Source organism: Bison bison, unplaced genomic scaffold (genome assembly GCF_000754665.1).
Source record: "Bison bison bison isolate TAMUID 2011002044 unplaced genomic scaffold, Bison_UMD1.0 scf7180017864331, whole genome shotgun sequence".
Taxonomy (NCBI): Eukaryota; Metazoa; Chordata; class Mammalia; order Artiodactyla; family Bovidae; genus Bison; species Bison bison.
In genome coordinates, this window is record NW_011494903.1 from 5,065,194 (window position 1) to 5,077,731 (window position 12,538).

Sequence of the window (12,538 nt, forward strand, 5' to 3'; positions counted from 1 at the left end):
CTCTGGGTTGATGGGAAATTAGGGGAGAGAAGGCAAATTTAGCACAGAGATGATTTCCTTATTGTTACTCACAATACAAGTGGACCTTTTCATGCTTGAGAATGAATCAGGATTTTGACTCATTATTACTTTGGACAAACTGCCAATTTTTAAATTTAGCTTTCTAATCACAAAAGTACAAATGTACAAATCTCTCAGAATGATTTTTAAAGTCTTCTACTTACACAGCTTTTAATTTACAAAGCACTTCTATAACATTTCTAAATACAGATAAAAACCAGACTAAGTCCTTATCACTAGCTCTATTTTAAAAGAGCAAGTATTTAGTGTTATAGTTACTGCACGTCAGGCATGACACTAAATGCTTTACACGTATATCTTATCTAATGCTCTGACAAACCTTCGAAGGTTATACTACTATCCTCTGAGTCTAGAACAGCTGTCCCCTACAATCTTAGCACCAGAGACCAGTTTCATGGAAGATGGTTTTTCCATGGGCCTGGGTGGGGACTGGGGCAGATGGTTTCAGGATGATTCAGGTGTTCTGCATTCACTGTGCACTTTATTCCAATCGAATGCTGCCACTGATCTGACAGGGGTACCAGTCCGTGGCCTGGCGGTTGGGGACTTCTGGTCCAGAAGAGAGAAGCTTAATAACTCTCCTAAAGTGACCCAGACAGTAAAGAGCAGAGCCAGGATTTGAACCCACACTGGTCTTATTTCAAAGCCCACTTCCTAACTCCTGATCACTGCTTTCTGCTGTTCTAGGATAATCAGATACACACTGTTTCCTAGTATGGCAATGGTTCAAACTTTGAGTTTGAACTCAGCCTAATTATTTACAGTCATGTAAACAACTGTTGTGAAATTATAGAGATATTAACCATTTTGACATTCATTTGCACACCGTGCTCTTAGAACTGCTCACAACAGATGTACGTCTCAGTGTACGCTCCCTCCCCCAAGGTTATAACAATCCGTGTAAGACCAACAGCTGTTGGATAAAGTCTTCAAATACTGAAAGTACTTGGTAACAGGCTAAGAATCTACTTCTTATTTACTTATAACAGTTTAATAGTCATAGCTAAGAAAATGTAAACACAAGTTTAGTGAAGGGTAGCTACCAGCCTTTTGAATGACTCAATAATGCAAAGGACAAAACCTGTTCATAAAAATGGGTTTTTATTTCCTTAAAAAAACAAACCTGTTCAATATCCCTCCCCCTCATGCAAACAGCTCTCACAGGAGATTCTTCAAATTTTACGTTTTTTCCATTCTGGCTCATTCTTTGTTTCCTCATCATCAGACTCAACTTGGGCAAACATGGTTTTGGGCTGAGTCCTAAAAGAGAGTTAAAGAGGAGAGGAAAAATTTAGTCAGCAAGTGTGTATTGGACTTTGCTACTTTCATCAAGTGCAAGCACATTTGGGGGATCAATTACATCTCAATTATTAGAGAATCATTAACCTTCTGGCAAAGAAAAGGAAAATGGAAATTTAATTATGTTCAGATTCTTTTAAAGGCTTTCCTTCTGTGGCAGACTATGTATGTTGTCCTTTCCTTAAATAAAATGAAAATGTATCAAATTCAGTGGAAACTCACACATCCATAACCACCCTCCACCTCAAACTTGGGCTAAATAACCAGGACTGTTTGGGAGGCCAAACTATAGTCACCCAGCAAGAATCTACACAGTCTTTATTTATAACTCTGTGGGCTGTTCCTAGACTTTAGTCCAAATGCACTTGATTAGAGTGCACTCAAACAGTAGAATCTGAGGCAAGAGTTTTCTTATCTCATGAGTTTAAAATAACAGGTAACATATATGGTAACTTGGACATGTCAGCAAAAGTAAAAAACAAAACAAATGAACATTCCTTCCACCAAACACCCAGATCAATGCATGCAAATAGCCAGCATTGTAGGATCTACCACTGAGCATCACTGGTGTAATACTGACACGCAGTGCATCAAGCAATCTTTGCATCAGGGCCTGTTGTGCTTCGTAAACATACCGGGTTCAATGTCATTCCTCTTTACATCGTTCACACAGAAAATAATTGCAGGAAAATATCAGACGGTCATAATTTATGCCCCTCTCAGTAATGCTGGCTTCCTTTTAAAAGCAGCTCTACTGCATTATGAGGGAACATTAAAGCATGCTATCTGCAGATGACGTACTTCAGCTTACATCTTCATTTAGAGTTCAGTTCATAATAGGAAGGTCATTGCAGAATGGTAAACTAATGTCAAAATCCCCTTTATCTGGCAAGTGAAACAGGGTCAAAACCTTATATTACTAACCAAGTGGTTGCCAGAGGGGAGGGCGTATAGAGAGGAGAGAAAGAGGTGAGGGAGATGAAGAGGTACAAACTTAGAGTTATAAAGTAAGAGTCACTGGTATGAAATGAGTGGGGAACAGGGTCAATAATTATGTAACACCTTCATATGACGAGAGATGGTAACTAGACTTATCGTGATGATCACTGTGATATGCACAGAAATATCAAATCACTGTGCAGGGTACCAGAAACCAACACAGTGTTTTAGGTCAATTATATTTCAAAACAAACAAATTCACAGAAAAAGAGATGAGATTTGTGGTTATCAGAGGTGGGGATGGAGGAGGAGAAACTGGAAGAAGGCAGTCGAAAACTTCAAGTTAAAAGTTCAAAACTTCAAATTAACTTCAGGTCGAATAAACTTCAAGTTAGAAGACAAATAAATATTAGGGATGCAATTTATCCCATGATAAATAGAATTAAAACTGCCTTAGGCTATATATGAAAGTTGTTAAGAGGATAAATCCTAAGGGTTTTCATCACAAGGAAAAAAATTTTTTTTTCTATTTAATTGTGTGTCTGTATGTGATGACAGATGCTCATTAAACATTGTGGTAATCATTTCATGATGTATGTAAATCATATCACTATGATACTTTAAACTTATACAGTGCTATAGTGTCAATTATATCAATAAGACTGGAAGGAAAAAACCAACCCTTATTATTACTGTTCGCTGATGCTTTATTATCCTGGGGAAGAAGCATAAACCATCCACTTTCCCTGCAGACACTGTTTCGATGCAAGGCATACACCAGAATTCCTCATGCACAATTAGGCACAGTTCCTATCTTTCCAGTCACCTGCCTAGAGCCCACACTGTCCCCATACACAATCCAGTTGGTTACATTTCTTGTTGTCACTTCAAGACACGGTTGTGACATCTATAAACAAGTCATAACTCTGACATTTCCAAAACCAGCTGCAGACTTTCATAGGTCATGAGTTGCTGAGTTACTAGAAAGCAGGGCCACTGACTTTCTAACACGCTACAACAAGGCAACTGGTGCTCATGACATATTTCATCTTTCTGGCAAAGATGTTGCTCCTCTGGGTATAGACAAACCCGTACAGGAACAAATTTGTCTGGCTGAAAAAAATCCTCTGGAAGCCTGGAATGGTGAGGAGCCCTCGAGCTAAGCCTCAGGCTGGGGATTCATTCCCAGTTTGGCCCCTGACTTGCTTTGTCACCTGGAACAGGTGTTTCCCCTCTCAGGGGCTTGGTTTCCTACTCCACTAAATGTGGAGGTTGAACTTGATTAGTGGGTCCCAAAGGGCTAAAGGCCCAGGGTGGATGATGATGAGGTGTGTGTTTTTAACATTAACTCAAGTATAATACAAACAGAGAAGTGCATTATTTCATACATGTACCGTTCTCTGGATTTTCACAAACTCTGTGTGCCATGAAACCAACACCCTGAAGAAGAAACAGCATGACTAGCTCCCAAGCCCCTCATATTCCCTTCGAGTCACTAACCCCCACCCAGGGTCACCGTATCCTGACTCCTGGTCTCACAGAGCAGCCTCACCTGTGTCCATCCTGTCTCTGTAGGATGCCTAGAGTGTGCATTATTTTGTGCCTGGTTTTCTCTATTTAGCACCATCCATGGTGCTCAGGAGCTTCCCTGGTAGCTCAGAAGGTAAAGCATCCACCTGCAAAGCAGGAGACCTGGATTCTATCCCTGGGTTGGGAAGATCCCCTGGAGAAGGAAATGGCAACCTACTCTGTTACTCCTGTTTGGAATATCCCAAGGACAGAGAAGCCCCAGGCTATAGTCCACGGGGTAGCAAAGAGTTGGACATGACTTCACTTTCACGGTGGTCAGACAGTAAAGAATCCACCTGCAATGCAGGAGACCTGGGTTTGATCCCTGGGTTGGGAAGATCCCTTGGAGGAGGGAACGGCAACCCACTCCAGTATTCTGGCCTGGAGAATTCCATGGACAGAGGAGCCTGGTAGGCTACAGTCCATGGGGTCACAAAGAGTCGGACACGAATGAGCAACTTTCACTTTTACTTTCTTTCATGGTGCAATGTATACTGAGGATGTTTGCAACAATATATTCCAAAAAATGCACGCACACACACAAAATGAAGGCAATACTGTGAATTTTACCATGAGGTAAAATGTGTTTAAGTGAAATATCCTTTATGTTGAGATAATGCTCTTCTATCTACTTTGTAATAAAATGTGCTGGAAGTTTAAAAATAAATCCTTAGAACTAGCTATTTAATTTCTATGAGATTAAACAGAACAAGGTCTTCTAAAGATAGCTGGGAATGCTTCATAGCTCATCAGAGTTAGCTGCAATGAGAAAAGTCCTTATGAAGTTGTAGTGTCGCTTTTTTGGGATACAAAAAAAGAAACTGAATGACAGGTCACAGGAAGAAAACCTAGAGCTTGAAAAGGCTATTTCATTTACGTAGTCACTTTTTTCCCCCTTATAATCCACCTACTTCCAGAAGTATTTTTAGTAGGTTAGTGGCAAACACTGAAGGGCATAGAATCAACGGATCTATTTAACAAGGGGCAGAAAAGCAGTAATGATGGCAAAGAGGCGTGGGAGCGCTTTGTGTGAAGGAGACGTTGTATAATCTTGACTGAAGTGGTGATTACAGGTGTATACGTTTGTCAAAATTTGAAAAGGGTGCATTCTGTATTTTATTGTGAATAAACTATACCTCAATAAAACTGAATTAAAAAGAAAATCCAAACAAAACAAATAAGTAGAAGGTCAAGAACAAAAAGACAAAAAGATATATAACCAAGCATAAAACTTAGCACTAAATTTCCTGGAAGCCAAGACAAAAGAAAAAGAGTTTAGTTTTTCAAAGGCGATAACCTTCCCATTCCCTATAATCGAACTCAGCAAAATTCACTGAGTAAATTTTCACATGAGGGTCACTAAGACCGTCACTTTGAATTACCAGACCGCAACAGTTTTCTTTTCCTCTCCAGGTATTTTAACTCAAGGGGTATCAACTTGTTTGGAAGGTTGGAAGGTCTTATTTGTCAAACTCCATGAATTTATTTTAAATGCCACTTTTGAACTAATAAAAATGTTGTCAGCAAAATAGCCATATTATATGTACACATCAAATCATGACACTGAGCTCTCATGTTCCACTAAGCATTCAATAGCCATGTTCCCCTTCCCCAAATTGCCAAAATCAAGGCATAAACCAGTGTTCAAATTTTCCCAGCAATGCTTGCTTACCATTTTTTCATTTTGCTGTCCAGGTAGATAGTAGCTGAGTATAAAACTGGGCTCTTTTCAACAAAAAACATTGGGAAAACTGTATATCCATATGCAATGAAACTGGACCCTTACCTTATACCATGTACGAAAATTAACTCAGCATCTATCAAAGACCTAAACCTAAGAGCAAAAATGATAAAGTCTTAAGAAGAAAACACAGGGGAAAGTTTTATGACATTGGATTTTGTCATGATTTTTTGATATGACACCAAAAACACAGGCAAGAGCAAAAACAGGTAAACTGGACTGCATCACGATTAAAAACTGTACATCAAAGGACAGTATCAACAGATTAAAATGAAGAGCTGCTGTGTAGTGGGCACAGAACTTAGTACTGCGAGATGAAACGAGTTCTGGGGACTGGTCGCACAACAGTATGAATGTATTTAATACCATCAAATAGTTAAGATGGTCAATTTCATGTTATGTGTATTTTACCAAAATTAAAAAAAGAAAAGACTAGGCTCCTGAACTTGGCAATGAGGAAGAACAAATCCCCTTCCTGGGAAAAAAGGAGGCACCTTAGGAAAGCCTTAGCCTCCAACCCAAGGCCATGCCTGCAGCAGTGCTTCTCAAACCGTCTGTGGCGCAAGGGCAGACTCTGTTTTCTAATTTCTGATGCTTGCAGATAAATATTTCTAGAAAAAAATTAAAAGACTACCAAACACAGATCCAAATGTTTTATTAGATTCAATAAAAATCTCCAATCGCTATAAAATTTCCTAAGCTTATCTTGTCGGCACTGGCAGGTGGAGCACACTGGGAGGAGCGTGCGCTGGCCGCCCCCTCCCTCCCTGTGCTTGGGAAAGAAAGGCTCTGAAGGCAGAGAATCTGTGTTCTTAACACAGACTGCTACACATGACGAGTTTACTCCAACTGCAGGAAAGTATTCTCACGTCTAGAGAAGCTGGCCCTGTGTGGGCTCGGTGAAGGAAGTCTGAGGTTGCATTCTCACAGGGCCACCCTTTAAGGAGCAGTCTCTAATTCTCAGGAGAATGGGATGGGGAGATCTGGCCCATGGAAGCAAGTTTCCCTCGAGCCAATCCATCCCGTCCCGACAAAACCAACATTCTTACACACAGGCCAGCACCGTCCATAAGAGCTGTATGTTGTCTGCTGAAGAAAGACCAGGTTCTTCAAAACATATTACTAGACTTGGCGCAATGAGTGTATCTGTCCAGTCTAGAGAATGCCACGGTTTTATAGAAGCAAAATGAGAGAATTAGAGCTTTAAATCTTGCAGCTATTCTTTCTTGCCAGCGATTTTTATCTTTAAATTTATTTCTAGCAGCTTTTCTTTTGAGATTTTTTGGAAATACATACAAAGGGAAGACCAAAAAAAAAAAAAATCAATTCAGGATAATTTAGGGCATTTAAAACAGACTTCTTTAGTCACTTTTCAAGACAATGAAGAACAGAAGCGATTAGGCAACTTCCAGCAGAGTCAGGAACATAACCAGGAGATTTCTTCCCTGGGGGTGGCCTAATTTGCCCTTGGCATAGAAAACATTTATAAAAATAAATCAAGAGTGTCAAGCAAGAGCAAAATGACACAAGCAAAAAGATAAAATGTTTTGAAAACACTTAAAAGCTGGTCCAGAAATTCCTACTTTTAAAACCAATAGGAAACCAACACATAAACAACAGAAAACCCTCTAAGCCCCTTCTAACCTTGTCACCGGTCACATAAAGTGGATTCTTTTCTGGACAGCTTGAAGAAATGGAAGTCATACACTGGTCTTAACACAGACTCTTTTGGGTGCTTCCATGAGGAAAAAGTAGAAAAACTATACCAAAGGGGCACTGAAGACATGGCAGCAACTAGGGAAATACACATATAAATAAACAATGTGCAAGAAAAATACTCTACTGCTTCAAGAAGGCATTTTATAACCACTCATTTCCCGTCTACTATTTAATCAGCTCCTCTAGAATTCTCAAGAGACAGGTCAACTCAAACTTACAGTCTCATAGCAGATTTACCTCAGGTGCCCCAAACAAAATCCTATAAAAGGACTGATCTGAAGAAAAAGGAAGTAAGGGGAACATTCCATTAAGCCCAAGCATCACATATACTCAATAGGTGAGGGGGGATGAGCTAATAAGCCTCACTAGGAAGTAGTGAAGTGTCCAACTTTATCCAGACTCTTTGTTTCACTGGTTTACTGTCCACACTTACCCATTTTTCTAAGTGTTAACTGAAAATAAACTTAGAGAAGGCTGATGTGAAAATTTTATTTTCCAGTGTGATTAACTCATTTGGCAAATAGTAAACATTTTTCACTTGACTATATGTGTCATCTTGTTTATTAGAGTTACCAAGAAAAGGAGAGCAGATTAGACAGCAATATAGTTATTACCGCTAACAGTTAAATAAACTAATCAGAGGAGGGGTGATGGGTTTTTTGCTTTGATTTAGCTTCAGTAACATTCTGCACTTGCTAATAGTTAATATTTCATGAAGTAAATATAAAAGCTTAAGCAAATGCCTTTCTCAAATCTATAAATTCTGAATAGCTGAAACTTCTTGCTGATTAATGTTCCTCTTGGAACGTTTTTTAAACTGAATTCTCAAAGTTATTTGCACAGAGTGAGTCTTCTTCCAGCAATAGCGTGCATAGAACAATGACAGAAGCCCAGCAGAAGCTGAGTCCCACCTCATTTCCACTTTGAGAACGAGGAAGAACAAACCCCCTTCCTGGGATAAAAAGGAGGCACCTTAGAAAAACCTTAGCCTCCAACTTGGGGCCACACCTGAAGCAGTGCTTCTCAAAGCATCTTCAGTTTTTCCATCCAGAGGAATTTTGCGTAGAACAGTCAGTAATGAATAAAAATTCTCCCTGTAATCTTCCAAAAGGGCATTTTTTTGGATATAGTGTTTATGTAAGAGATTCAAAGTGCCCTTTCAAAGATTCAAAGGCTGTCTCTTCTGACTAAGCTCTAACCTAGGCTTTCTACACTCCTCCTCAAGTGCTCAGGCCACAGAGAAGTCTCAAAGTGTCTCTGGCTGCAATGGGAAGTTGACAGGTCAAATTCTTTTTAGTTATGGATATTCTCCTGATATGATTCAGTCAAAGAGCATAAAGCGAGCTCCAGAGTAATAGAATGAGTATGAGGGGAAATCATTTGTAATATTTAGTCATCAGTATGTGACTGTAAACCACAAGCTTTTTTGGCTCAAGGCCCATTGTTTATTATGAAGCAAAAACCTCAAAGCCAAAGTCAATTATAGCCATGACTTGACAATCTGACACACTTGTTAACCCTGTTAGAATGAATACGGTACAGATGAACCCTGACCCAGTCATCACAATTGCACAATTATGAAGATTAAATAAAGGCTTGACCAAAAGATTCCATTTGAAATGGTCCCTTCTTTTGGGTGAAGAGCTAAGCAAAGATAATTTTTATTATTTATTTATTAAAAATATTTATTTTATATTGGAGCATAGTTGATTAACAATGTTGTTTCAGGTATACAGTGAGGTAATTTAGTTACACATAAAAAACACTAGGGAAGCATAAGATGAGAGGAAACAAGAAAAAGAATGTTCTTTTTCAGAAAATGAAGACAGAATATTTTGGAAAATACCTAAACATATCTCAGACTCATTAAACAGGATACACTAACTCGTAAGGCTTGTGTGAGAGTTCCAAGACTGGGTGAGTGGGAAAAGGGACATACGTGAAACCTGTGGAAACTGGGGGGAAAAACAGAGGACAAAACAAAAAGAATCTTCTAAAACCACTATCAGTAAGTGGGTAAACAAGTTAGAATGATTAAATCTTTGAAGAGCACACAGCCTGAGGCAGCTCAGGTAACTTCAATGCCCTCCCTAAGCTCACGTTTATAAAATGTATGAAACGGTGTGCCACAGATTCTATTTGAAAACATGCACGAAAGCTGGGCATTAGTGTAGCCTAATCTCTTACTTCATACACGGGGAAAGAGTCTCATGAAGGTTAAGTGAGCCTGGAGCAGGAACTAAACCCCAGGACTTCTGATTCCTAGCTAGCATTCTTCCACTAGCCATGCTGGCACACACGGTAATCTTTTCGGCTTCACTATTATTCAACTCTTCCAATAACTACTTCCAGTTGCTTTGTGATGAGAAGCAGTACGCTGTAGTACTCAAAAGCGGAAGTTTGGCTTTGGAGCCAGACCACCTGTGTTCAAATCCCAATTCGGCCTCTTGCTACCTCTATGGCTTTGGTCAAGTTATATGTTTCCTCATATGCAAAATTGGAAAAATAATACCCCTTCCTCATAGGATTGTTGTGAGGATTGAAAGAATTATACATATATATATGAATTTTAAACATGACTGGCATGGTATAACAGCAGTGTCATTATTACCACATCCTTTATTCCCCAATTTATACTTTCAAAAGCTATATGTAGAATGTATCTGATAAAATAATTTACTATTAAATACAACACAGCAGCTTACTATTTAAAAAAAAAAACCCTGGGGGAAATGTTCTTCTATGTAAGTAACTTGTCTTCAGTATGAATTTCTAGAATCAAAATAATCTATTTCATACATTTGAAGTTTTAGAAGGTGAATAACTTGTGGTTTATTTTACATAATTACTTTTAAAAATTATTACCAGACTTTAGTGGGGAAAATAATCACCTGGAGAACTTCTTAAGATGCAGATTCCCAGCCCCATTCTCTCAGTCTAACTGAGTTGGGGTGAAGTCTAGAAATCTGCATTATTAACCTTCCCACTCCCACCCTCGACTCTGACACAGACAGTCCACAAAATCACTTTGAGAAACACTGGCCTTTACATAGGAATATACTGCTCAGTGATATCAGTCAGGCAACCATAACTCAGGGGAAAAAAAGTTATACTTCTCTCTATGGGTTTATGTCTCTTCCTGACACAAATCTTTACTCACTCAAAGACTGACCTCTTGAAATATTGCCTAGTAACTCAACATGACTTCAGTGGATCCTTTATAGATGGCAATGATATATTAATATATTTATTAATTGATATAAATTATATTAATATAAAATTAATATTACAATATAAACATTAATGCTCACACACATATCCATGTATCCTGTATCAATTGAGACATGCACATTGAAAATTAAATTGACTGAACCAGCAATATTGGCAACTTAACTGGCAAGAAAAGCGATCATGGCTGACAGAGCTGTCAGGCTGTCAGGCTACTGGCCAGGGTTCAGACTCCCACACACAACTATCCGTGGGGATGTGCAAGCTAATAGCATTCTGGATCTTTATCCTGTCCCCTCCCTAGCCAGCTCCCCTCCCCTTCCTACAGCAACATCTTTTGACAAGAAACTGTAATTGAATCTGCCCATGTGTAGCTAAACCAGAGTCCTCTGTGATCCTGCTGTGTTTTAAAACTTTCAGGGCCATTAGACTGCGAGTGCCAGGAATGAAACTTCAGTACTCAAAAATAAAGGTAAAGGGTTCAAAGCCTCTTTGTTCTTATCACTGGAGAGAAAAGGTGAGTATATGTCATCTGCAAGCAGGCAGATTTGTGCAATATCTGTCAATAATTGTGTTTTTCTGGGATAATGCAAGACAGAGTAAATTTCCACTTCATCACTTCATCACTGACACAAATCAATTGCAGTGAAGAAGAACAATCAGACACACATTCTCACCTTTATGAAAAGATCCTTTTAAATATTAGCTTCCCTTCAAACACTCTGCTCTTTGGCAGTAAAATAGTACACTCTAGCAGGTGAGCACAGGAGAAACTGCACTGCAATACAGGCTAACAAATCACATGCCACAGACAGTTCCATGAATTTCATAAGCAATAAACGTAAAGTGACAAAACTGAATGGAAGGAAAGAGATGGGAGCAAAACGTAGCATTAGGAAGGTGTATATTGAGAGAGACCACAGACCTCTGAGGAGCTCATTAACTTAGGCATCAAGAGAAAGGGAAAGTGAAAGTCACTCAGTTGGGTCTGACTCTTTGTGACCCTGTGGACTACACATGTCCATGGAATTCTCCAGGCCAGAATACTGGTGTGGGAAGCCTTACCCTTTTCCAGGGGATCTTCCCAACCCAGGGATCAAACCCAGGTCTCCCGCATTGCAGGCAGATTCTTTACCAACTGAGCTACAAAGGAAGCCCTACAAGGGATTAAGAGAAATGAAGTCTAATTCTAGTTTCAATTGTAAATTGTTAGTCTCCTCACATGTAAGGTAAGGATATACAGTATCTATTCAACCCATTTTGCAGAACTGCTATGAGACTAGCATATTATTCAATTGTAAATAGTACTAAACCACCTATGACGCAGGAAAATGACACTGGGTAAGAGTAACCAATGAACAAAATCAATTTCTGCTTCAATTAACTCTATATAAGAAAGTTGAAAACGTGGATGAATTTTTTTTCCAGTTCAGTTCAGTTCAGTCACTCAGTCATGTCCGACTCTTTGTGACCCCATGAATCGCAGCACGCCAGGCCTCCCTGTCCATTACTAACTCCCGGAGTTTACTCAAACTCATGTCCATCAAGTCAGTGATGCCATCCAGACATCTCATCCTCTGTCGTCCCCTTTTCCTCCTGCCCCCAATCCCTCCCAGCATCAGAATCTTTTCCAATGAGTCAACTCTTCGCATGAAGTGGCCAAAGTACTGGAGTTTCAGCTTTAGCATCATTCCTTCCAAAGAACACCCAGGGCTGATTCCTTTAGAATGGACTGGTTGGATCTCCTTGCAGTCAGTCCAAGGGACTCTCAGGAGGCTTCTCCAACACCACAGTTCAAAACATCAATTCTTCGGCACTCAGCCTTCTTTACAGTCCAACTCTCATATATATACATGACCACTGGAAAAACCATAGCCTTGACTAGATGGACCTTTGTTGGCAAAGTAATGTCTCTGCTTTTGAATATGCTACCTAGGTTGGTCATAACTTTCCTTCCAAGGA

At 39.5% G+C, this 12,538-nt stretch overlaps 1 protein-coding gene across 2 annotated transcripts in view; it reads right to left on the minus strand.

Annotated features, from left to right (window-relative positions):
* Positions 1-1,165: 1,165 nt before the first annotated feature.
* WDR70 (WD repeat domain 70) overlaps positions 1,166-12,538 on the minus strand; it is a 280,280-nt gene continuing 268,907 nt past the window's right edge. Inside the window, exon 18 of one of the 2 annotated variants that reach the window (XM_010853759.1) lies at positions 1,166-1,341. In XM_010853759.1, the coding sequence (XP_010852061.1) occupies positions 1,254-1,341 (88 nt within the window). In that variant the 3' untranslated portion in view covers positions 1,166-1,253. The remainder of the gene's footprint in view (positions 1,342-12,538) is intronic. The other variant, XM_010853760.1, reaches the window with a different exon arrangement.